Source organism: Micrasema longulum, unplaced genomic scaffold (assembly GCF_059751315.1).
Source record: "Micrasema longulum isolate JH-2025_06_02 unplaced genomic scaffold, ASM5975131v1 h1tg000586l, whole genome shotgun sequence".
Lineage (NCBI taxonomy): Eukaryota > Metazoa > Arthropoda > Insecta > Trichoptera > Brachycentridae > Micrasema > Micrasema longulum.
Window position 1 is genome coordinate 205760 of NW_028277782.1, and position 27252 is coordinate 233011.

The following is a 27252-nucleotide window of genomic DNA, read 5'->3' on the forward strand; positions in this document are numbered from 1 at the left end:
TTTTTATTTTTCTTAGACACAGTACATTCTCTTTCGCCATTTTGAGCAGAGGAGGCGTCTAAAATGTCAGTTGAATCACCGTTTATTAAACTAGAGGAAACAGAATTAGAAATAGAGTCAGTAGATGCAGTCTCTTCACTAGGTGAAACTCGATTGTTTTTTAGCCAGCTAAAATTCAAACACCGAACGTTCCCATCGTACTTAACAACTTTACTATCGTCGTTACTATTTCTCGCCACATTTTCCGCGCTGTAGCCGATTGCGGATGGGACCATTTTGAAGATTCCGCATTTTAACGCAAAGTTTTGTAGCGGGACATTAAAAACGAGTTTTTTCGTGGCGTTTTTCGCATCTCTCAAAATGGGCGATTTCTTTATGAAGCAAATCGTCTTTGACGTGACCGTATGCTAACAATTCCGGCCGAGATAAATCACATTGTTGGCGGTGTCTTGGGTGAGTTCCACAAAGCCCATCTTAGCGTAGAACTGGAGACCGAGGTTGTCGGTGGAACTTATACATACGTGAACGCCCAAAGAACCTATAAAAAAATTATTACAAATGTTGAGTGAAAATCAAAATTAGGATACTTAAAATAACATAATTTTAATTGTATCACTTGAGCTAAGTGGTGCCGAACGAGACGGCCATCTCAACGGTGACTAGAGATGTCAACTTAAAGAGAGCGGTGTCGTCTATCGGCCGTGATCATCTTAATTTACTAACTGATAAACTTATTTTTAAAACTGAGACATACTGCGTCGGAAACTGGACAAACTTAGCATTACCATTACGTGTATTTGGAAGATGAGCCATAAGAAGCTGAAAACTATCATTTGGAGGGGAGCGAGATGCTTAAAAATAACTAGCAGGCAATAGTCGTTTTTTTGTTGTTCGGAGTAATCTAAATGTAATAAAGAATAATCTCAATCTCAAAATATTTCATATCTGCGTAAAAATATTGGTTAGTGAGCGATTAAAATTAAAAAGATAACAGTCAGCTGTGGCCGTTATCAATATTATCGTGGCAATTTTAACAAACAAAATTCCTGTGCGTGAGTATAAGGAACCAACACAATCAATCAATTCTTGAGTATTAATATTATAGATGCTACAGAGTGTGCATTTTAAGGTTTAGTAAAAATTTCTACATTTTATGATTTTCTTACAAAATCAAAATTTTGTCACTTTTGAAGATCCAAATCATATTTCAACTCATTTTCAGATACAATAATGTTTGCCGCTACACAAGAAAAAACACCTTCCCAAACTTTTAGCAAGACAGCTGTCCTGTAAATTACGACATCGCTGTTTGATGTTCTGCTTACAATCAACTTCCTCTCAATTCTTTTTTTACACACTACAGTGTGGAACGTATCCCCAATGAAAAGAGGTTCTGGTGTAAATAAATAATTGGCACTACACCACATCTCCCTTTCATTTTAATAAAAATAAATGATGTGAAATTTGTAAAATCCTGTCCTTTTTTCAAATTTGTCATCTATACATTGCATTTTTTTTTTTTTAAATAAAAAGAAAGATAATAATTTTTATACGATAACAGTTGGATTTTATACGATAACAGTTCAATATTAGCAAAGTCAGATTACCATTAGATCTAAGTGCTGCCAGTAAGCAGGTGATCAGTCTCTTGGCGGCTGAATCATCGTTACAGTGGGGCAGGACGCTGACTGACATGACAGCTGGGTGGTGACGGCTCACGATTTCAGGGACAGAGTACTTGCTACTTTGGAAGTATTTGTTCCATTCCTGTTGAGAAAAATAAATAATTGGTGGACATAGAGTATGTATCGGCTTATTTTAATCACTATGGGACCTACAACTTTTGATAACCAATTGATAACATTAAGCAGAGGATACAAAAAATATATTCACATTACTGGATCAAAATTTTAATAACAACTCAACACGATTGTCTGTTCCAGATTGATCTTCCTTTGAAAAGTTTCTATACTTGGTCAATTTTTAAAGATTTTGCACAAGAGAGGCTGAGAAATTTTTAAATACACAGCTACATTCCATGGACGCATTTAAGGTAACTTATTAAAGCATTCAAAATATTTCCTCTTTCCTCGATGAGATAAAATCCACAGGTTGTGATAATGTAGGATTATTTGTAATGAACTTTATATTTATAGTCTTATAAGTCAACAGATCACATAGAAAATTGTAGATAAATCGCAACAGAATACACTTTATATAGTCTTGTAGTTATGCTTCAGGTAAAAACCCATTTACATACCTACATATTGTCAAAGAATTACACTTTTAGGCTGCTTTAACTTCACAAAAATCAACGATTAGAAGAATTGTTTAAACATATGCAGAAAGCTGCATGTTACACAGTTTGTAAAGTGGCCACTTACTTAAACCAGCCTAAGACAGGTCAAAAGCCCTCTAAATGTCTAGACTTCAATACTACCAGTTTATCATTTTTTTAGTACTAGCTCGTTGGTCACTAAGTCAGTGGCGCCACTTGGAAAGGAGGAGGTACGATGGTTTAAATTATTTTTTTTGTTCTTACTTTTAAAATTCTCAATAAGTTTCTTTTTCGACTTTTACTTATAAGATATATATACTTTAATTTTTAAATATTTTTGATTGCCTGTTCTCTCTTTCATGTTTTTTTTTTACTTACATATATGGCAAAATTGCCTTAAATGAAACTTATAATATCAACATATTTGGTTTTATTATTTTTAAAAAACATTTTTTTTTTACCCAAGATTTAGAGACAAAAATTAAGCCTAAAAATTATATAACACATTCAGTAGAAGTTTAAAACAATTCAAAAATCAAATTTTATAATTAAATATTTTAAAGGATTAATATTACAAGAAAACCATAAAGTTAATATTTCGTACCATCGTTGCTGGAACAAGTGTCATTCAATGTTCCAATCCGCCGGTTGCGAAATAATAATGTGCCGTTCCTCGATCAACACAGCACAAACTATGGCTTGCATGCATCAATGTCCCGATTGTGTCATATTGTAAACTTGAGACAAGATCTGGACTTTTTTGGTGTAAGTCTTTATAGATTTAAAAAATCACTAATATAGACCGGATCTTGTCTTGAGGAAGTATTTTTTTTTTTTTCCTAGCTTTAATTTTATTTAGTTGTATTTTATTTTGTTAGTACCTGTATTTATTATAAGAAATTGTATTTACCATTGTTAGAATGGACTGCATAAGTCCGCCAATTGAATAAATAAATAAATATAATAATTATGCTAAAGGTTTAATTAACATTTAAATTTTAAATCACGTCTGAAGAAACATCTCCTTTCTCTTCCTTAATCTCTCCTTTCCTTTTTCCTCTTTTTTCCTTTTTCCCATTAAGTAATAGTTTCGATTTAAGATAATTTATAGACAAACACGTTTATTTCTATTTTTATATATCTTTAGCTTTTTAATGTTTTTTTTCTACTGAATATGTTCTGTAACTTGAATTATAAAAATAAAACTTTTATTTTATTGGTTAGTTGGAAGAAATTGCCATTTGGCGATAAGCCCGCCAATGTACAAATAACATTATGTACAAAAAGTTAAATAAATAAATAAAACATTCACAAAAAAATTATAATAAATTTATAAATTCATTTACAAAAAACAAGTTCGTAAAAATTAATGCATTGGTCATTTAAAAATGAGTATAAGTTCGCCAACACTGCCCTAGGGAGTCATTAAGATTGTAGCGAATGTTTTTCTTATAAAAACAATTAGATTAAATTAAACTTGCCGGGAGTTTTGCAGTCCATACAGGGTGCGTGTATTCAAATGAAAAATTCACTTGAATATTACATGGAGTTTATTAGAAGGATTTAAAAATGTGCTTCTAGTGGTTAACTCAAAAATGCTGACTTTGAAGATACCTAGTTGTAGTAATTACCCAACGATGTTAGTAATAATAATAGTTTACCTGAACGATAGTCTGGGGATATCTGTCAGCTAATTCTTTCTCTTGTCTTTTCAAGAAGACCTTTACATCCGGAGCACAGCAGGCGAAACCCAACACTTTGGAGGGACTTCTATTGGCACCATTAAAAATTCTATCCTCTTCTTCAATCACCATACATAGCTCTGGGCAAAGTGCCAGAAATGGCTCTACCAACCTAGAGGACAATTACAAATTTAAAAGTATTTTTTATGCTACTAATAATTGCAAAATTTTTTTTTTTTACTGGACAGTATTTTAAAGACCTTTATTACTTTAAAAATGTAAAAAAAAAACCGTGATATTTCCTGATTAACATGTTTGCGGTGCCGGCTATACTCGTCAAAATCATGTCTCTCATTTAGGAAATGACGGTTATAGCTGTCAGTTCAAAAGACATTGGTAGTAAAAAGATGTGAAACTGAAGTAATTATGTGATATAAGGAGATATTGTGCCTTTATAAAAAAACAGTCAGCACCAAAAGCGTACCAGTATGTTAGTCAAATAAGATTTACTTCCAACCGTCAACTACGGTCCAATCGAAAGTGAAATATTCCATTTATTTCAAATAAAACACTTGGTAAATTTACCACACAAGAGTTTAATACATTAAAACACGACTTGTTTCGGGTAGTCAGTATTACCCATCCTCAGGTGTAAATATAAATGTAAATACACCTGAGGATGGTAATACTGACTACCCGAAACTAGTCGCGTTTTAATGTATTAAACTCTTGTGTGGTAAATTTACAAAGTGTTTTATTTTAAATAAATTAAAAATGTTTTTCCAAGTAAATGCTGAAACAATAAATAATGAAATATTCCAAAGCGTAGGAAAGTTGTGTTTCTATACGAGTGGAACTTATGAGAAAAATGTGTTTGCGAGCGTGTTAATTGTAAGAGAGTAAGTGTAGAGGTGTGTTTGTGTGTATTTGTGTGGGAGTAAGTGTTTAGGTGTGTGTAAGTGTGAGCATCATTAAATAGCAAGTGGGATCATATCGTAGCCAAAATGAATAAGTCTTAATTTATTTTTAAATAAATTAAGGGGCGTGTTAAATAAATCAATAGATGAAAAAAAATACATTATAGTTAGAGCAAGAACGATAGAGGAAAGAGTGTTGTGCATAGTTAGTGCTACAGAATGGCAGATGGAATAAATACTTATTTCTTGTCACGCGAAAGGGGACATTGAGATATATATTGTATTTATTTATTATTTATACTATATTTAGAATTTAGAAATTTACATCTACCTCTGTAAAAAAAATAATACTGTCCTGCTAAAAAAAAAACTACAATAAAATGGATTGTGTCATTCAACCATTTCAAATTCTTTACTCATATAGAAATGCATTTTGTGAATGTTTAGTTACCATTGTGATATTTTGTACATATACATATACACAATAAATTGTCTATGTAAAATTTATTCTTTGTACTCTCGCAGTAAAAAAATTAATACACATGTACGAAAAAATAATTTGTCCTTACAATATTTATATCATGTTATATATTTTGAAAATAAAAAATCCTGTATTTATTTTTGTACCTTTCAGCTGGTAGTGATTGTAGATCTGAATTGTGTGGGCTGTTTTTAGACACCTTCTGACAAATGGAACAAACCTGAAAATAATATAAACTGTAAATAAAATCATAGTATTTTTAATTTGTAACTTATATTTGAATATAAGTTATTATGTAATTATAAAACAACATATCGTCGGTGATACTTCAATATTCTTGAAAACACAAAAATCATATTTTTCCCAGTTCTCCAAACTTTAGAATTGCGATTTCTCAAAATGGCGTTTTTTGGGTTAGTGACTTTAGCCTAAGCGGCGACGATTTATTTTCATGCTATGCAATTCAGCAGGACTTAAATCTACGCTAACTAATCTGAATGTTATATCATACTTGTTCCTTGTCTTCTGGTGTGTAGGGTCGGATAGTGTAGAGTTCTGAGCTGGCGGTGTCGGGTGCCTTATAAGCCAGTAGATCATTTCCTTTATTGATGGGCAAAAGTCTCTGTAGATCCGCGGTCAGCCCCCCTTGGAACACCCAGGGCTCCTGGTCTCCGGACATAAAAGCCTCTTTCCAACCCTTGGAAAACCCTAAGGAGAGATTTATATCATTTGATGGGTAATTATGTATTTATTTATAAATTTATTGCACATACAATGGAACCCTGTTTTACACGGTTTTGAAATAACACAGTCCAAAAATTAAAATGAAATTTTTTTTGAACATTAATTTGACAATGCGTAATTGTAATATAATTATATGTACTACAAATTAGTCATTGGAAAGGCCTACATCGCTCTTTTACTTACTTGGGGTAGATTATATATTAAAGTAAATAATCTTTGTTGTGATTTTTTTAAAAGTATTTTGATGTCATTTTACATTTAACCCTACAATGCCCGATGTAGACGATCTGCTATATACCGATAATCGGTGAATAAAAATGATTTCAAACATGTTTATCACTCAGCGACTAGTTTATTACATTGGATACATAATAGCCATTATAATTTTTTTTTTAAAGTCGCCACCAGGGTAAAATTTTTCAATAAAATTTGAAACAAAAAGTCAGTTGCACATATTCTGTTGAAAGTGTAATTTGGCTAAAGTTCAAAGGGTGATTTCTTTGTTTTTTTTTTTAAGAATAAGTACTTTGGTAGACCTATTGCTAAAAGCAATATCTTCCAGCCAACCAAAAAACAGACTGGTCAAAAGAAGAGTTGGTCAAAAGTTTATACCAAAAAACATAACAAAAGATAAGTATGAATAAACTTAATTAATCCTAAATAACAGCTGTTTTTTAATCACGATATAAAGCTTGCACATACATATTTATAAACTTAATAAGAGTATAAAGTTTATGTTTGAAGCACTAACTTTGTGGTTATTCATTTTAATAAAATAAATAAAACAACTTTGTTTAAATTGTAATAAAACAACAACGATAAATTGCATTAGTTACGTAAACCCTGACAAAGAAGCTTGTTTGCTTTGAAACCGGTCGGTGAAAAATAAAAATTAGTGGTTAAAAACAAAGTTGTTTTATTTATTTTATTAATAAGAGTATATTATGTTATGTACAAATGGTTATAAAAATTAATAACAGTATAAATAACAATGATAAATTGCTATCACACAACTGTTTTATTTGGCTTAGGCTGTAAACTTAGACAAATAATAAAACAAAAGACATTATATAATACTTACATGTGTAACCTTGTGTAAAGTTTGCGATGTTAGGAGGAAATTTTCCAAGAGCTGTAAGAATATAAAAGTCGTGAGAATTTATTTAGTATCCTAGTTTTCAAAGATGATTTTAGTATACATATATTTACAATGAAAATAAAAATAAATAAAGGGTTTTGGCATTTTCTCGAGGAGAATAGAGCATGTGTGTAAGTAAGTGATTTGTTTACAGTCGATGAGCCTCTTTCGGCAATAATATTTGTATCCATATTCTTTGAACACTCGATTATTCATTAATGGGTGACCAGAAAGGCGACATTTTTAAAAGGCTTTTAAAAAAGATGGTGTGAATATATTTTTAAAATATGTTATAAACATCTGCTTTTGTTTTAAACCAGATTATTCTAACACAAGTGAGTGAGAGAACGTGAATTTGTTGGTGATTGAATATATTCTAACATAATAATGAATTTAGTACGATTTATATTTAGGCAAACACAAATCTTTATTACACATACGGGCACAATTGAATAAAATACAAATAAAGAAAATTAAAGCAAGGACAAAAAAAAAAAACTGTAATAATTGTTTGTTGACTGTACTTTGTGACTTTGAAAGGGAAATAGATAAATGAAAATTAATGTTACCTAGCCATTTGACATAGGAGTTGAGCAGTTCTACGATGACTCTGATGTCCCAAACGTATCCACAAAGGTCGTGTGCCAGCTCCTTGTTAGCGCACTGACCCAAGCGACAGGAGAGGCGAGACACCTTCCCACACAGAGTAGAGAAGTGGCGGGCGTGGAAATGCCATTCCTGAGACTAAAAATATTATATTTTAAATTGGAAAATTAGAATAAATTTTCTGTGAATGAGAAATACGTATTTGCATTTTTGTGATTTATAGATAAATTTCAATTTTAGGGCCATTTTCTGTTAGTCCTATATAATCGATGGTTTTAATTTGATGCAACAGAGACGGAAAACATTTTTGAGAAGGGAATGCGGAAGTCTAGGCATTTACAGGGCTTATGACCCGTCATGGGCTGGATTTAAATGGCCACTTCGCACACTGTGTAACATTCACCATTCTACCTATGTTTGAAAATCCACATTTCCTCAACTATTCCACCCGTTGACTTTTGTGAAGTAAGAATCGAAACCTTTATCATGTTTAATTTGTTGCATAAAAACAAAAAAAAATATTTTTGGGAAGATAATATGGAAGTCTGGAAGACAATATGGGCTTATGACCTGCCATTGGCTGGTTTAAGTAGCCACTTTGCATACTGTGTAACATTCACCATTCTGCCTATGTTTAAACATCCACATTTCCTCAACTATTCCATCTGTGGACTTTAGTGAAGTAAAATAGCTGAAATTTTTATCATGTTTAATTTGTTGCAACAGAGAGGGAAAACATTATTGAGAAGGGAATACGGTAGTATAGGCATTTACAGGGCTTATGACCCATCATTAGCTGGATTTAAGAGACCACTTCGCACACTGTGTAACATTCACCATTCTGCCTATGTTTAAACATCCACATTTCCTCAACTATTCCATCCGTTGACTTTTGTGAAGTAAAAGAGCCGAAACCTTTATCATGTGGGTGAGAAAGGCTGAAGACTTAGCCCGGATTCTCTAAAGTGGTCATTGTGGGATTTGTTACTCAGGGAAATTACCAATGGAAGCTGCCATGTATTAATATCATACTGACCTCAGACTTGTTAATGCTACCGTTTTTAACATCTTTGGCTGCAGAAGTCAACAGCACAGGGGCGTTGGACTTCAGCCAGTTGAACTCCTGTAGCAACTTCAGGCCTTGGCTGCCGTGTTCGAAGGGAAGGTAGAACAACTCGCACAGGAGCATCAGGTCATCAGCGTTCAACACGTCACCAGACTCACTGAAAAATATTAATTGTACCGGGTATTAGAAACATATTAACAGGGATGGAAAAAATTCAATTATTAAATAGTATCAAATCCTTATCCGCATCCGATGGCGCATAGGGCACTGCATTGTTAAATCAAATGCAAAGTATCTCAGTCATCTTTTAGGGGGAAGGTAAGGTGATCAGTCTTACTCTTCAGAGACAAGAGGGAAATATCACATACTAGGAGTACAGATAAAAATATGTGAAATGGATTTAGAAAAATTAACAACGTTACTTTCAAAATCAATACGGGTATTGTGGAAATTTTTTTTCATTAATAATTTTTATAATGGAATAGTTTTAAAAAAACCATTGAACGAAAGCACAACATGTTTGACCTTGATAATTGTGGCGTAAAAATTCGTGACGACGTTCTGTTTAAATTCAAACTGTCACAAACAAAGATCAAAATTTAACCGAATCGTGACGTATTAGGAACGTGGCCAATGCAATGAACTGTTTTTGCGGGAATTAAAAATAACAAATTAAAAAATATTTTTTATGCTATTAATACGTGGACCAGGAAGGCCCAAAATGCGATGGATGGACTGCATCAGCGCAGATATGAAGTGAGAAACTGGGGAGGAAGGGCAGCAAGATTGATTTACGAGCATAGCACAAGGAAAACGTTTACACGTCCGTCGTCATCAGCACACTCCTATAGGATCGCAGGCAACGGGCCGGTACCCGGCGCATCTGGTGCAAAAAAGGCCAACAGACAGCTGGTGCGTGAATAAGCCATCATATTAGCCCATACAACACTGTCCAATGGACAACGGTCCGGTGCGAAAAACGGGTACACACTCATTGCCAAAAACGTTTGTTAACAGGGAGCCTAGATTGGGTCTCTTGCCATCAGGTCAAAAACACTCATCCGTGGTTCTGTCACACACAAAACTGCATTCTCCACTACACCCAGGTGCAGTTTTTTTTTATTTAACATAAAAATGATGTTTTATAAATTACCTATCATTTGTGTCACTGTTCTCCATGAATATTTCGTTGCTTCCCTGCTCAACTTGCATGGATCCATTCTGAAAATTTATTTAAAAAATCAATTAAGCATTTTTTGGATAAAAAAAGTGAATATGGAAAAATTCAGTATTTTGCCTTATGTAATAGGAAAAACCTCAGAGTAATATTGTTCTACAGCTGTAGATGCCGTTTCACTTTATTGTATAGAACAAAAACGTTACAAATTTTTGGTTTGACAACAGACATAACGGTTGGTTTCGTTGCTGCGTTTGCAATTCTCGAGTACCTCCGGCCCATTGTTTTGCTGTGAACTATAGCTAACTTCGTGATTGATAATTCTAGAATGATTTTTGTCCGTATGGGCAGCTCTATAGCGGTAGCGCATTATTTCTCATAAATAATGCGCACCCGTCGATGGGAGGAGTGCTCTCCCGAAACTTATACGAAGAATAAAAATTGTGTAACACTAATAACAAAGTTTTATTTTCATAATAATTTATAATGAAGTGTTATGAAGTAAATGCCGATTCAATTAACAATGTTATTTTGTAAAATTAAAATAAATGTTTCATACAAATATCTATATCTTAAAGCCATTTTCAGTTAGTAATAAAAACTATCCTAGAAGATGAGAACATACCTCATTAGTGTCAGTCATTACAACATCAATATTGTTGGAAGGACTATTTGAGCCGGAAGGGATGTCCTCTGGTCTGGTAGACTTCAGGGCTCCTATAGAGCAAGCTACCTCGTTATCTGGAGTACACTCCATATCCGATTCCGCAGTGAGGAGAGGGCTCATCGTGCAGGGAGATTCTGGAAAAACACAGAAATGCGGAAAATTCAAAACTAAGATAAATAAAAAAATATGCAAGTGAAATGTCAAAACAAATACATGCTAAATTTTCAAAACAAACTCATGTGAATATTCAGCATTTAAAAAGTTGACAATAATTGTTAATAGTAAATGAATTTTTTAAAATAAAAGTGAGAAATTCAAAACAAACAGAAAAATTTAGCAGTGTATATGAAAAATTTAAAACAATCATCATCATTCCATGTCTGCTTCCTAGTTGGAGCATATGGTATCTACAAAGAGCCTTCATGCATCTCTATCGGCTGCCAACTACTTTGCGGCTGATAGAGATATCTAAACAGGCAGCTAACTTAGGACCGATGCGGCTGGGCATCGGGATCGGATGACGTATATGACACTTTGTAAGTGTCTAAGTACCTAATTGGTGTTTTCACCGGTAACATTGAAAAAATATCGCACACATGGTTGAAATTGCGTGTAAAAAATTTAAGCTTTGGGAACCCAGTAAATGCCGGCTCGACACCACCTTACAAATTACAACTTTTTTTGTTTCCGAATGACATCCTTATTTCGGGGGTTTTTACAACACTTTTCAGTTTCTTAAAATGTTTTATGGTCAATGCATAATAAACAATACGAGTGGGTGATGCCAGATCAGGTTAAAACTAACCCTTGAATTATAAACATGTCGAGAGGAAGCGTCTCTCAATTCGTCAAAAAGTGACAATTATTTAAGAAATTGAATGTGGCGCGAAAAATCTTGAAGTGTTTAAAAAATCTTCTTATCCACAGGATAAATATTGAGGAAAAATAAGAATGTTTTTTTTATCTGTATTTTAAATTTAGAAAGTCGTATGTCTGTAGCATTTATTATAATTTTTCTCAATAGTTTTCATTTTTCAATTACCTGAATGAACTATACGTATATTTATTTGTTTACTTAGTGACAATATGCAATGGCGATTGGATTAAATAAAAAAACCTTTAATTGTTATTTCGAGTTATGCTTATAACGAGCAAATTCAGACCGTCACATCTTCCTCGTAATAACCAAGTTCGACTGTAGTTTAAAAAAACACATACCTCCTATGCTCATAGCTCCGTTTTGCATGTCCTTATGGTCTGACTTATTATCACAATCGTCCACAATGATGTCCGCTGTACTGTCTTCATCGTGTACTAAATCACATTTGATATCATCAACTGAGGCCGAATTCGCACCTTTCAGAACCAGGGGAAGCTTAGTCTTCTCCTCCATGTGAGAGACCCTCAACTCGAGACAGTCAGAAACGGTGCACATCTGATTCTGGGTATTAGACATTACAGTGATGTTCGGCATCACAGAGACACTCGCGTTCTCTGATCCCTGGTCGTTCTGGATTTCCAGCATATCTGCTTCTGGTATTTTGGTGTCGTTTTGGTACGATTTCATTCCCATTATGGGCACGGGAATGGATGAGACCAGTATCTCGGAGGGCATCGTCATGTTAGAGGTGACAAGTTGCGGAATCGGGTTGGGGATCTGATCATTGGTGATGACTTTACTCGAGGAGACTAGAGAATTCATTATGGGATTCGGGGCTGGGTTGAAATTTTCAGCTGCCGACACCTGAAATATTTTGAAGAATTATTGAAAGAAATACACATAAAACAAGTTCGTTTTAACCACTTATTTTGTACTTTTTCTACTGACCGGTTTCAAAGCTAACAAGCTTCTTCATCAAGATATAATTCTTTAATAAATCTTATCCTATTTTATTTTCAATTCACAATAAGAAAAAAATAACCAAATAAACAAAATTTCCTTTTGTCCACTCCTCTCTAGTTTTAAACATTGTATCCATCTCACTTCACATCCCCCATCTTTATAAGAACAACATGACAAAAATACTTGAATTATCAGCTCCATATGTTTAGATTTGATATTTAGTAAACACTGGTAAAATAAAATAGGATAAAATTTATTACTAAATTATACCAAATAAATTAAGTGATTCTTTACAATTAAGTATCCTAATATAAATATAAAATAACATGTTTGATACATAATGACACAAGATACATCAGAGTTTTACTAGGGCTGGCTGTTTTCTGCAAAATTCACATCTTAGGTTGTATGGTCAGCCAGGTCATGTATGCACGTATGTATCATCTTCATATTAAAAAAAAAATATATATTTACGCCTCCCAATTGTCTGCAAGTGATTTTGGCTCTTAAAAACAAGAATAAGAAAGTTAAATATACGCTTTGATGAAACGACAAAAAAGAACCTACCCGGAAAAAATATATATAATGTAAGATGTTTAAAATCAGTAATAAAGAGTTATGTAACAGTAAAATCGGGTTGTGGTCCTGTGACTAGCGTCTCGGACTCACGAATCAAATGTACGTGGTTCGAATCCCACTCTACCCCAGCTCGATTCCCATTTTCTAATAGTGAGTAATTTACAACTCGTTGAAAATGGCCACCAAAATGAAATATTTAGGTAAATCTTAAGAATGCAAATATTTTATTTTCTATTAAAAATAATAATATTATTACCATCTAAATTAGACGTAAACATCACATGAAATTATGAGCTAAAAGTTAAGAGGGACATTCAATTAGTCTTATTATTTAGATTTGGCAAATTAAATAAAAAAAACATTTAGAAAATTCAAATATTTTTATTATTTATCCTTTAGAAATTAGTCAGAAGTAAATAAGTATCCAAATCATTCCGGGCAATTAAAATTTTTACGTTAAGAGGGAACATGTTGTATTCTTCACAAATATTTTGAAGGAATTCGCTTTTGTTGTAGAGGGGACAGTCAAAGAACAAATGATCTAATTATTTATAATTTATTAAAGTAAAAAAAAAATAAAATATTCCAACTGTTGCATAGATTTGATTTTTCACTCTATTCACAAAAGTGCTATTTATTTTATCGCAGTTTAACTTTTCCATGGCTGGCTGTTTTCTGCTCGTATTACTATTAAGCATTATTAAATTAATGTTCAAATATTTTTTTTTTGTACCGTGTTGTTTTAAAACTGCGTAAAAAGCGTAAAAAGGTTTTGGTGCATTAATATTGAGGAATAAGTAAATATTTTTTTAAATACAGCTGAACTTGGTTAACAAGTTCGAGTGTATACACAAACCCCGTGAATTTTTTTTCAAACAGCGTGTTATATAATATGATAAATGAGTAGTTACCGTGGTGCAGACGTCGGCGAGGGCCTGCAGGTGTGTGGTGTTGAGGGTGGGCACCGCCGAGGTCTGCGTGCTGGTGGTGGTCGGAGCAGTCAGGGACATGCACGTGTTGACCATCGGGATGATGGGCAGGATCGGAACTGGGGCCACTGGGCGTTATTATATCCGCACACATCAATAATAGATACATATAACCGGGTGCTACGCCTGACTAGTGAGAATAGAGACTTTACCTATTCTAAATTAAAACTTTGTAGATTATCAATATTCCCTTTAATGAAGAAAAAATTTAAGAGTCCTTCTCACTAATGAAACCTGTTCTAAGGAGGACTGTACAAATTTTGATAAAAAAATCAGGTGATTTTTTAAATTTAAATACGCGGGCTCTTCAATTCTGGCAAATCTTATTTTTTTTAGGTTGGTTGTACTATCACTGACACCTGTGTCAAATTTCAATTCAATATCTGCATTTGTTCAGTAGTCATGCGCGTGTTTTGTGAACAGCAAAAAGTTAATTTAGAGATTTTTACAATGTCTGATTTTCTTGAACAAAGAAGTTTCATTCAATTTTGTTTGCGGAATGAAACTTCTGCTGTAGAAACTTAAGAATGTTGCAGAAGGCCTTCGGTGACCAGGTTATGTCACAGAAAAAATGTTTACAAGTGGTATAAACAATACAAAGACGGCAGAGAGAAAACTCTGAAGACAAAAATCGCCCTGGGCGGCCATTAACATCAACTGATGAACAACACGTCAAGGGAAACAAAGATTTGGTGCTCAAAAATCGTCGACTGAGTTAACATTTCACATGGATCAGTCATGTTCCTGAGCAGGGGATGACGATGTCCATCTCCAAATCTGTCTACCAGAATAATTTTAGCATATATTAGGTATATCTCAGGCTAATCAAAGACTTTAAAGATATTTGTAGATGGAGTTCTTATTGGTACCCTGAGATAAACATTTATAATGCCCTTGTGTACTTATTTTATTAGTTTAAGACGTTTTTACATAAATCTGTCTATGTTATTCTGAGTAACTTTATTTAATGTATACATACTCGTATATGCCTAAAAGGCTTTTTTTACAATAAGAAATATTAAAATTATTTATCAGATGGCATTAAAAAACACATTTTTTAATTTTAGCTAGATGCCTTTAGCTTAGAAGGGCGGAATAGTCATATGCGTATTTTAAGTTTATTAAAAAAGTACTATTACAGTGTCAATCTATTTAGATCACTTTACTGCTACAAAAGTTTAGGATATCTTGAATGTCTAAAAGCATTTAAATATTTTTTTTTCTAAAATGTCAGTTTATTGGCTTCACCTGCAATGGACTCATAATGTTATGTATGATAAGAAAATTGGAAAATAAACTTACTGTTTACAATAGGCTGTGGTTTTACGATGGGGCCAGAGGCACTCTTCGGTATTGAGAATTCGGGAAGCCATTCTGTGATAGCATTTCTATAAAAAAAATGGATTCAATTAGCTCATCAAAAATATATATATGTGGGACTTCTATTTTACTTCATTATTAAACTTAACCCAACCTAAGCTAACTTTACATAACAAAATAAAACAATTGTTATTGTTGTATTCAAATTAAAGAGGCTAAGCAACGATCAGTCCTTTCGTTAAACATTGCTTTCATCATTTGGGCTAAGCGTCAATAAGCCATTCGATTAAATGCCAACATTTAATAAACAGTTTAGCTGTCCATTTGAGTGGGTGATTTAACTATTAGGCGGCGATAGTTACACCAATACTAATATATAGCCATATATTTATTTTTATGGTTATTGAAATGAAATTAACATATTATGATTCTTGACATCAAAAACAAAAATGAATCTAGATTGTTTTTATTCCTTACCTAAGAGCCTGTCGATGATGGTAAACATTCTTATTGACAGTTACAGGTCCATCATCGTCTACTCCCCCTCCTTCTTTTTCTAATTTTATATCGGCGGCAACACTGTCGACTAAAAATAGGAAAATTAAAATGAGCTGTGGAAAAATAAACAATTTCTACTAAAATTTTGTTAATAGGTATTCAAAAGAAAATTTCTAACTTACCACTTGATAGTTATATTAGTTTTATACAAATTATAATTTTGATATTAAATTTATCGTGCAAATGTACACGTCGATGGTGAAGAGGCTAAATGACCCGATGCGCCATAAAATTATCAGACATACTTTACCTACATAAAATAATACATTCATACGTAGACGCACCAAACTTAACTATACAACACAACATCACCAACCATTTTTTTTTGCTAATCTTCAAATCAAATATTGGTTACCACCCACCCCTACCAAGAATTCAACGAACGTTTAATAATTTATTCCAAGTTGGAGGGCTGGATATATATATATATATATATTTGGATAATTTATACAGCGCCGTTTTTGTGAAAATCACCTCAAGGGCACTGTACAATAAATAAATATCCCACCACGTCTTGCAGCTACAGAACACATGGACGGTTGGGATTCTTGTTCCTCGTCTCCAATTATGATATACAGGAGCTAGATTACAGCACGTCTTGCAGCTACAGAGCGCATAGACAATAATAAATCTAGCCCCTATATACATTTTTTATTTTTTATTTGACAATAAAGTTCAGAGATTTAGTGATATTAAAAAAAAAAATAAACAACAAATTTATAAAAATAGAAGTTAGATTACAACAAGTCTTGCAGCTACTTAGCGCATGGACGGTTGGAATTCTAGACCTCATTTACTAAATTTGGATATTTGATAGTTGATAACATTTACCTATTGAAGCTAGATTACTAATCGTCTTGCAGTTACAAAGTGCATGGACGAGTGAAATTCTGGCAACTTAAAATTATCAATAAATTTACAAAAACAAACATTGAGCATAATAGTAAATTTGTAAAGTGTTCGTGCTAAAAAGTAAATAATAAAAAATAAACGGATAAAGCACTTCAACACTATGGATAACATAACAGATAAAAATATCCGAAGGGTAGATTTTGGGTAGTCACTAGTCACTGTCATATATTTGAGGAATCTAGACAGTTATTAAAAAAGAAGTTGTTAACGGTAATTAAAGGTTAATTTGTGTTTGTTGCCAACGTTATTATGTTGCTTTACTATGTATAAATACTTTGTCTTCTGTATTGGGAACTTGTGGGCTATATGCCTGTTTTCCCGACTATGCAGGAAAAAAAAAGAAAGAGTTAATTTTGCAATAGAGTCAATTAAGGAAGTATTTTTTAGTAAAATGAGGCAACTGATGAATTGGAAGGGTGGTAGTTGGAAAGGCCTAATAGGTCCAGAGCCCTACGGGTTGCCAAAATGTGCTCCTCGTAATGAAATCAGGTAGTGGGCCCGGAAGCAGAGCATTACGTTTTGGCGAAAAGCACCTGGTCAGAATGATGTGAAGGAACTACTAAAGGGGTACTCGCAAAGATTTGCATTTGACCTAATGAAACTTAGCCGAAACCAAGTGAGGGTTATCACTAAGGCACCGCAGATGGAATGAACTTTTCTGAAAGTTCTAGATGCAGGTTCAGCAGTGCAGATGAGGAACACCTACACACATTCTATGTGAATGTGATGCTTTATTACACAAAAGAAGCCAAAAGGGACCACTGATTAAACCTGAAGATGTCAAAGCGCTTGCCCCCAACATAATGGTTCGATACTTTAAAGACCTTGGAAGGGGAGATTTAGCAGTATGAGAATACTCGCCCTCCACACAGTAGCCAGGCTCTTTAAAGACCTGGGCTTTGATGGCAAGAATTAATTTACAGGGAACCTTCACAGAACGAACTATGCCCAGAACTCTCCAATTATACGTTTAGCTCGTGAATATAATTTAAACTTTCCCCTCATTGATCTGTTTGATTATCACAAATTAACATTTAAAATGCGTGTTTTAAAACAAACTTTTTTTTCTTTTACATACTTAGTTTCTATAATAAAATCTTATTTTATCTCTAATTCTTAGTATTTTATATATTTTTGACACTTGTGCAATAATATTTACACACATGTCCACCCTCATTCCATTATAACACCCACTCACCCACCCTCTCACACACTTACACTAACACAAACACACTAGCATGTATTGTACGAGTATTTAATGTATTTCTGTGGATATGGTTTTATTCTCTGTATATTTTGTTATATTTTTTTTACATGTATTACTGTTAATAGCCCTAATAAATAAAATAAAATAAATAAATAGATGTTCACAGGACGCAGTGACGTCAGAAACTTATATAGTTTGTAAAAATGAGTTAAATTTTGTGTGATATAAATCCATTGATTTTATGAACGACTTACAAGAGAGTTTTTGATGTAAATGCCAAAATTTACAAACAATACCCATGGGTGTTAGATCATATGAATAGAGAAAAGTGGTACATACAACTCTATTTCGGCTATAGTGGCACAGTAGTCACTTATTCTTTTTACCGCCCTATATAATATATTGTACAAACATTTGAAATAAATAAATGATAAAACTTACCATTGGATGAGACATCTACACTGCAGTTTGCCCAGTGCGCGAGTGTCCGGATGGGCACAGTATTAGCGTTATATTCGCAGTTAGGGTTAGACAGGACTCCGCGCAGTAAGGGAATCAGTTCTGGAGACCGGCCAGTGTAGGGTCCTATAAGGTTGGTATAAAATGATTGTTTTTATCGTGGCTGTATCACTTTTTTATATTTGAATCATCTGTCCACTGTTATTAATTATATTTTTGAGAAACAGCATATTTAAAAAAATTAAAATCATAGATTAAAGAATAGTCCGGAAACCGCATACGCGCATCAAACAGAAGGCGACTAAACTACTCTTAATAGAGTAGTTTTACATTTTGACCCATTAGTTTCTTTGTAGACGTCGCTCAGTACGAAACTCCCGATTTGAATTCGTCGTTTTAAAGTGTAGAAATACTGCTGGGATCTTTAAGACACAGGATGAGATCACATTTCATGTGTAATTAGCAAATGGATGTGTAAGTAGCAAATGCATTACCTAAAAATTTAATTATTTTTCCATCTGTCAGATAGTAAAAGAAAACAAAATGGACATTTCGTTAGTGTTGCCAAGGTAGTAATTTTTTTTACCCTACTTTGCTCATCTAATGAAAATTGGACCTCGAATTAAACAACTCTGTGGTGGACATTTGACCGACATTATCTTTAAAAATTCAAATATTACTTAACATGATATAAAACTATCCGTTTTATGTCAAATAAAATTTGTTTTTTATTTAAGTTCAAAGTTCATTAATTCAATTACTCTTATTAAATGACCCTTTTCTTATCTACTCTGTTGTCTCAATCAATGTTTCCGCGTGCAAAATAAAATTTTAGAGAAATTAACAAATTGCTTTTTTTAACCTTATTTTTTCCCATCTGGCAACATTACGCGGCGAAGGTGGGGCAAAGTGGGGGGATTTTTGAACACGGTTCAATGTATTCAAATATGATGCTACGCTCTTTCTGGACTATTTTTAATTCTATGATTAAAATATATTTAAAAGATTTTACCTAGGAACATTCTCTTCTGATCGTAGTCATTAGCATGCAGATTATCCCAAATAACAGGAGGCCTCCTTAATACTTGTGTAATTTCCTCGATGCACGCTGCAGTCAACACTTTTGATACCACTTTGGGTCCTGTTAAGAGAAAAAAAACATTAAGGGTCAGCTATTAGAAACATCACTTGGCATCATTCTAACAGAAGCAATATTACTGATGATTGAACAGTTAATTCTAAATGGATAGTTAGGTAAATATCAAGGTATACAGTGGTTGAAATCTTATGTAAAGTTAAATGCAGGAACTAATGGCTTTTCCGTCACACTTTTATAAAAAAATCTTTTCATAATCTCAGATAAAAAATACTCTAAATGGATTAAAACCACTTTAAAGTAATTAAATTTTCAGTGTAATCAAATTAAATTTTGAGATGAATAAATTAAATTTTAAAACGCTAGAGCCGCCTGTCTCTATACAAAATAATTTAGTATGTTTTGCTTACACCTTGGTGTTAAAAAATAATTTTTAAAATACATTCATTTATCATTCAGCTCATAGACAAACTTAGAACTAGATGCATGCCGGTTTGAATTGTAAAATTATTGAAAAGTATAAGTCGGGATGTGGAGGTGTGTAAATATATAAAATACCTAGCATTGGCTGCCTGCTAGTTTGCGTCTTTGACCTTAAGTGGGTTAAACATTAGACAACAAGGCTAACTTATCTCCATAAATGTCAGTTTCAGTTTTGTTAATACACTTACCCGTCCACATGATGTCTATATCTTTAGAGAGTTTAGCTCCGAGTGTAGTTAAGTATTCCGAGCTGGATACAGATGGCATAGCTCGGGTGCCGCAGTACTGAGTGGGACATAACAGAAACCTAACGGCGCTTCCTCCCAGATGTTGTTGCACTTCATTGGTAACTGATACCTTGAAAATAATATAAATTAAATAGTTAACTTTAACTTGTAAATTAAATTAATTGAATAATTTATGTTAACTATGCTTTGGAGATTAAATTGATTTAATAATCTTTATGAACCTCTTAGGACTGTATATAAATAGATCGATATCTCTTCAGAGACGAAGATGATAGATGTCTAAATAATCAACAGATGTCTCGATAACACGCTTTAACTTAATATATAAATTTAGAAAACTGTGAAGGTGCAGAAATTGCAAACATTAGGCAGAATGGCGATTGTTACAGTGCGTAAAAGAATCATCTTTGATAGTGGATGGCAGACGATTTCACAGTCGAGTCACATGTACACTATATGAGTTAAGGAAGGAGGAAGTTTAAGAGATGCCACGAATAGTGATTTGGTCAAATATCGAATACTCGGCCACGCTCTCGGACCAAGCGCCGAATGTTCGACAATAGATGTGTGCATTTCACATGTGACAGGTTACGAGCTGTCTCATTGCGGTGCGTGCGGGGGTGACAGGGCGGGCGTATTCGTTTCATTTAAGAGTAGATCATGATTCCATCATTACATCATATTGTGTTACTAACAGTCCTTAGTCCTAGTATTAGTCATTATTTGTACATTGTACATCATGGCACCATAAAATAAAAAATTGCCGATTTGGGAATATTATGAGATGTGTAGTGAAGATAATAAACTGGCTGTGTGTTTGCTGTGTAACAACAAGATTATTCGAGGTATTATTTATGAGGAAAAGCGCAATCGTTTGCTACCAACAAATACTGAAAAAAATGTTTTCATTTGTCTTAACTGACCACTGATAGATTTTAAGTATTAAACTAATAATTTGTGATTGAAATAGACACATTTTTGAGTAATATGTTCGTTTTTTCATGGTTTGGTATTTGAATACAAAATATTTTTAAAAGTAGCAGAATAGTAGCCGAATATTCGTTGCATCTCTAGGAATTTTATTGTGAATGGGAATTAAGAGTAAGAACGAAGAGGTAAAAAATGAACTGATAAGTGTTGAAATGTTTCAAAGAGTTATATAGGAGATTAAGGACTATGAAGATACATTACCTGTGCGTGAGCAAAACTTTGAAATATTTCCTTGTCAGCTTCACTCATTTCTGGTTCAATGTCATCAAACAGTAGAGCAAATGCTGTGCAGCCAAATTGGGACACCTAAAATAAATTTGAAAAAAAACATTTTGAAAGGGATTCTTTTAACCCTTAGAACTCCTCTGGCGAGGGCCACCTGTCTGAAATAAATATACGCTACAGCTCCTATGGCAGGAGCCACCCGCCTGAATGAATTTGTCATGCAAAATAACCTTCTAATTTGTCAACATAAAATTATACTATTACTACCATCTATTGGAGAAAAAATTAACGTTTCTTATAAACAAAAAAAAAACTTGATAAAACAGATTTCTATTTAAAAATATGGAATAAAATAAATCAAATTTTTACAACTGTCATTCAATATATGAAAAATGGTCGGTGTGAAAAAATAAGATGGAGAGTCTTCTTAGCTAAGAGAGAGAAAAGTGGATACAAGGACTGTGATCTGCAATAGCCGAAATAAAAGGGGAAGGAGAAATGAAACTGAGATTAATTTGGGGATTAAATTTTTTTTCATGCATTTACACATTGCTTCATATATGGCCACACTGATGATTAAAAGTCAAATAAATATGAACAAGTGAAATAAAACATGATGATTTTTATTTAGAACATTATAACGACCTTAAGGACTACCCAAAACACTTAATTAAGTTGAGTTAACTAAAGCGTATTCGTTTTTTTAAACTTTATAAACAGTTTTAGACATCATTTGATGTTTAATCATAATGTCGCCATATATGAAGAAGCAAAGTATATTTTCTATCTTTTTGCAAGAATTTAATTCAGAGCAAGCTTAAACAGAAAATGTACAATAATAGAGTTAGTGGGTTTACGTCAGAAACCAATTATTTAGCTAATTCCTTCCATAACAACTGGCTTATTCTGATAGATGCCATATTATGTTCTCTTTGTAATATACATTTTGGCAATGCAACTAAAGACCATTTAATAAGGTGTTATGCCCCCAAATCATGGTACTTAATATGCCGTTATGAGCGTGGTCGTCTTATTTTGAAGATTTTTCAAAACACTGATAAATGAAATTTGGTAAGGCATCCAAAATAAAATACTTTTATTTTTTCAATATACAAGAGTGTATAATGTGACGCATTTCGTCTTGTTAGGACACTCTTGTATTAAAAAAAAAAAAAAGGAGAATTAAATTCAATAAAAGTATTTTATTTTGGATGCCTTACCTAATTTTAAGATGGAATTCTACTAATTATCTGCATACACAATAAATTGATACCATTTTTTATTATTTTTTGACCCATTCACATTTTTTTCTTGTTGCTATAATTTTTTTTACTGAAATTCCATATCTGAACCTGTTCAAGCTTCCTCTTCAGGGTTGCCACCTCCTTCTGATTGCTGTAGGTGATATCAAGCCCGGGTGACAGGGCGTAGTAGAAGGCAACTCCCTGAGCCCGTGCTGCGCTGATAAGTCCTGTGAGGTGCTCTGCCTCTTCAACTGTGTACAGTTCGCGCCAGTACGCCCTGTGCTTGTAATCATCCTTAGGAGCGTATACGTACGAGTCCATTCCCCATCGTTTCATTCTAGAAAGAGTTATAGACATATGAGCATATACATATTTCATCATCATACAGCCATTTCTGTTCACTGCTAGACATAAGTCTCCCCCATGTCCCTCCATACATTACCGTCTTACGCTTTCTGCATCCAGTCACCAGCTGTTCTCTTAATATCATATGGTCATTGTGTGGGGGGCCTCTCTCTACTTCTTTTGTCTTTGCGAGGTCTCCACTTGTCTACCCTTTCAGTCCTTCTTTGGTCTTACAGTCTGGCAACATGTCCCGCAAATGACCATTTATGCTTTCAACAACGGCCGCTACTTCCGACTTTCTACAATCTCGGTGTAGCTGACGTCATAGTCCTTTCTTTTATTATTGTATGTTAGTATGAATGTTTCAATCATTATTTTAGTTGTATTTAATATGTAACCTAGTATGTATGAGTATGCGAGGCTAATTCCGTGTCTAACCGGCTGCTAAGGACGAATTGATCGGAGCGTGTCAAGCTAGCGGCCCTTTCACGTCCACTCTATTCGGCGCTCAATTGTGCAATGGAGGAACGGGGAGGGGGTCGGGGCTTATACGTTGACCGCTCGGGAGAATACTTGGCAAGAGTGGGGGGCCGGCACCATTCCCATACCTAAGTTAACCGTAGGGTCTGATTTTGTAACCTTGAATAAATATGTGCACATGTGAGAAATAAAGCATCGATCGAAAACAGTAAACACTCTCTTTTAATTCTACTCTGCCCGATTACTTCGTCTTCAGATCTTCACTGCATCTTTCTTGTGACTCAGCCGAATCTAGAAGCGGATTTACAACCTGCTAGCCGCCACTGTCAGCCGACAGTATTTTGAATAAATATTCATACCTACGGGCTACTGATACCTATCGCAGCTCGCAGTAGAATACCAGCGCCTTGCCGAGATTTTACAGTGGCACAATTCTTTATACGAGGCGGAAACTCGTCTCGTACACTCGGTGTTTTTTATCCGGAGAGTTTTGCAGTTAGCAAGGCTCTTTCATGTTTTCTTTGTGCTACATTCACCTCACCGCTCACCAAATCGCCTATAAGGAAGCTCCCTGAATTATTATTTGGGCCTAACTTTATTACTTTCCTTATACCTAGCATAAACAGCTTGCTCACCACATACCGCACACCGCATCTGAGGACATAAGTCTCCTTGGCGGTGCCCACATACACGGAAAATTTGCTTGTTGTCAAACGAGAAAAGCTGCCCAAAGGAGCTCTTTGTAATCTGGTAGCCTTAGCATCTTTGTGCTGAAAGAAAGTAATCTAGAAGTACATAATATGTACTTCATTGGATTAAGAAAAGATGGAAGTGAATTCTTCACTGATTGGGATTAACTTGATTGGACATGATCGATTCGCCGAAATGATTACAAAACTTTTTAAAAGCTTCGAACCTAGCATACATATTGGAATAACTGTTTCCGGTATAACTATTTATATCCGGTATAAGAAAAAGTTTACTTATATTATACTAAGCTTCTTCCATAGTTTATTTTCTGACCATGTCATATTTTTTTGTGTACATTTATGAACAAGCTGTGTGTTACATCTACGTTGCACATCTATTGTATTGTATTGGTTTAAGAAGGTAAACATGAACAAAAAATATAATATATGAATATATCTCTAGTTACAAATACGTTATTTGTTACAATAATAAACAAATGTAAAACGTAACTAATGAAATCCAAATCGATCAAAATTGATAATGATATTTATTTACTGATGCATTATTTTAATACTGTGGTGTTTTACACACGAAATTTTTTCTAAAAAACAATCCGTAAATAAACAATATTTTCTGGGCATCATGAGACTTTTAAAAAAGAGAATATTTAATGTGAACAATTAAAAAAAGACAGTTCTCAGATATTACATCACTCACAAATTAACATTGGTCATAAAAATTATTATTACATACCGAAATATGCCATTAATAAATGTTTACACGATTAGATGTATATATAAAAAAATGGATAGTGGAGCTAGGTAGAAGTAAAATGGATTGTCTCATTCGCCCATACCAATATTGAATCAACTGCTCCACAAGTGTATAGCTTATGTTAGGTTTTAATTATTTTCATTGTGTGTTTTGTAATATAAATAATATAGATGTACATAAATACCTTGTTTTTAAAACTGTCTGAATATTTCTTAATTATCTTCGTTTTTTTAAGTTAGTCTTCTTTGTTTATTCTCAAATGTAATTTAAAAAAAGTATATTGTTAAGTGTCCTCGGCACGGGAAACCCCAGTGAGGTCACATTATTTTTACTATTAATTATAGTTTGTAAGCAAAAAATATGAATAAATAAATAAATAATAAATCTTTTATGCATAAATACTTTTAAATCTCTGGAAACATAACATGTTTTTTATAATTTTTTCAAATTCAAGATAAATACAATACACCTTACAACTGAAAAATATGACACATGACAGATTGCAGGATTATTACAGCGTTATATGATTTTGGATCCAGGCATAAGTTTGTATGGTCGCTATCCCAGCTCTATACAGAGTATAACTTTATGCGAGGTTCATAATAAATATTTTTTACTATGCCATCCGTATTCTACCACTATGCCTAGCTATAATTTGATATCAGATCTATAAGTAAGGCCCTTTAAGTTTTAAGCAAACAGCTTAAAGCTGAAACGAAAGTCGGTTGTCGGTGGATTTTCATTTATTCAAAACAAATCTAGCCAATTTTTGAAGTCATCAAGAGCAGCTCTTGTGGTAGCTTTTTCCAACTATCAACAACCATATTTACTATTTATGTACTGGTTTTCTTCAGCCTGAGACTATGGTCTCGAAGTCGAGCATCCTGTTTCAGTTTGAACATGGAATTTATACTGTGGCAGCTAAAGTGACTTTTAACTATTTTATGTCTCTTTCACGTTACTGCTTTCTCGTCATTCCTGCAGCGTCATGAGACTGGCGTTGTTTCGGCAAGGTTACATGTATACGCCTACATTAATTATGTTTATTGGTTAAATAATTTGTAAGAAAAAACCTTAGATACATAAAATAAAAAGGCCGATTTCGTCGGCGCTGTAATAGAAATCAACTCACTTTTGAAATAGTTCTTTCCTCTGTTCTGTAGTCCATGGCCTTCCGTAGAATCCTAAAAATATATTTAATCATGAAAACGCACGAATATTTAGAAGCAAAACGATAGTTCTTTTTGTATGCAGAAATCTCTTTGAATAATTCATCGAGTAACGGCGTATACCATCCCCAATGGGGCGTATAAAAGCGAGTAAAGTGTATTAAATATACGTAAGTAAATGGGAATAAATACATACCTTCTACGACTCCGCAAATAAAATTACCGCTTTTTACTGTGGAGAGAGTATCGGCTGAATCCACTGCCATGGTCGATACACGCCAAATGTCAAATAGTTTGGTTAACTCAGTTGTGCGTAGTGAAACGTTTCAACTTCCAACTGTTTCACGATGAATGTGACTGTATTTGTTGATTTATTGTAAAACAAAACAATAATACGGCATATCCGGATATTACTGCACTAGAGACTTTTGCAAGTGCATAAACTTGTGAATGTGAAATGTCAAAAGAAAAGTGGGAAATATTATTTTTACCTCTGGCAAGTAATGAATAGTTTGCATCCACATAAATATTTTTCGTGGAATAAAAGTACTTACTTACCTTTATATAAAATGTTAGGATATTATTATTTTGTGACTCTAAAATTTTTATTTCTAGTATAAACAGCTTAGTTTTTTGACTTACATATTTTTTTGTATTTTACGGGAAAGAGAGTATATGGAACGAAATTAAGAAAAATAAACCACAACACTTCAATTTAGAAAAAATATTTCTGAATTTTTATTGCAACTGGCGGGAATCGAATCTACGACGCCAGTTTCACAGTTAGCCGTTTAACTAACTGTGTCATGCTACTTCTCATAATTAGTACCTAATATTGAACAATCAGAAATATTAGTAATATATTTTTTAAAAGGCAATAAAAAG

The 27252-nt window shown here is 33.5% G+C and overlaps 1 protein-coding gene across 2 annotated transcripts; it reads right to left on the reverse strand.

The window, feature by feature from the left end:
• Positions 1-26829, reverse strand: Oga (O-GlcNAcase). Of its 2 annotated transcripts, none has more exons than XM_088228490.1 (21): positions 26564-26829; positions 26331-26382; positions 23018-23246; positions 21642-21746; positions 20391-20559; positions 19636-19764; positions 18606-18749; positions 15965-16073; positions 15470-15555; positions 14090-14226; positions 11975-12500; positions 10715-10890; positions 10066-10133; positions 8883-9069; positions 7810-7984; positions 7184-7234; positions 5870-6066; positions 5505-5578; positions 3940-4132; positions 1608-1767; positions 1-538 (listed from the first exon to the last, which is right to left on the reverse strand). In XM_088228490.1, exons 1-21 carry the CDS (start codon positions 26631-26633, stop codon positions 408-410), a joined length of 3168 nt encoding a protein of 1055 aa, XP_088084616.1. In that variant the 5' UTR covers positions 26634-26829; the 3' UTR covers positions 1-407. The 2 variants fall into 2 exon arrangements, with proteins under 2 accessions (XP_088084616.1, XP_088084615.1); XM_088228489.1 differs by having other exon boundaries at positions 14090-14235.
• Positions 26830-27252: the final 423 nt, after the last annotated feature.

Excerpts from the sequence above, each read along its gene's own strand:
- Oga (XM_088228489.1), bottom strand. The coding sequence starts at position 26,633 with ATGGCAGTGGATTCAGCCGATACTCTCTCCACAGTAAAAAGCGGTAAT. Across the intron at positions 18,750-19,635 it reads TCAGAAGAGAATGTTCCTAG|GACCCTACACTGGCCGGTCT; the intron begins GTAAAATCTTTT and ends CCAACCTTATAG. Across the intron at positions 16,074-18,605 it reads TGTAGATGTCTCATCCAATG|TCGACAGTGTTGCCGCCGAT; the intron begins GTAAGTTTTATC and ends TCCTATTTTTAG.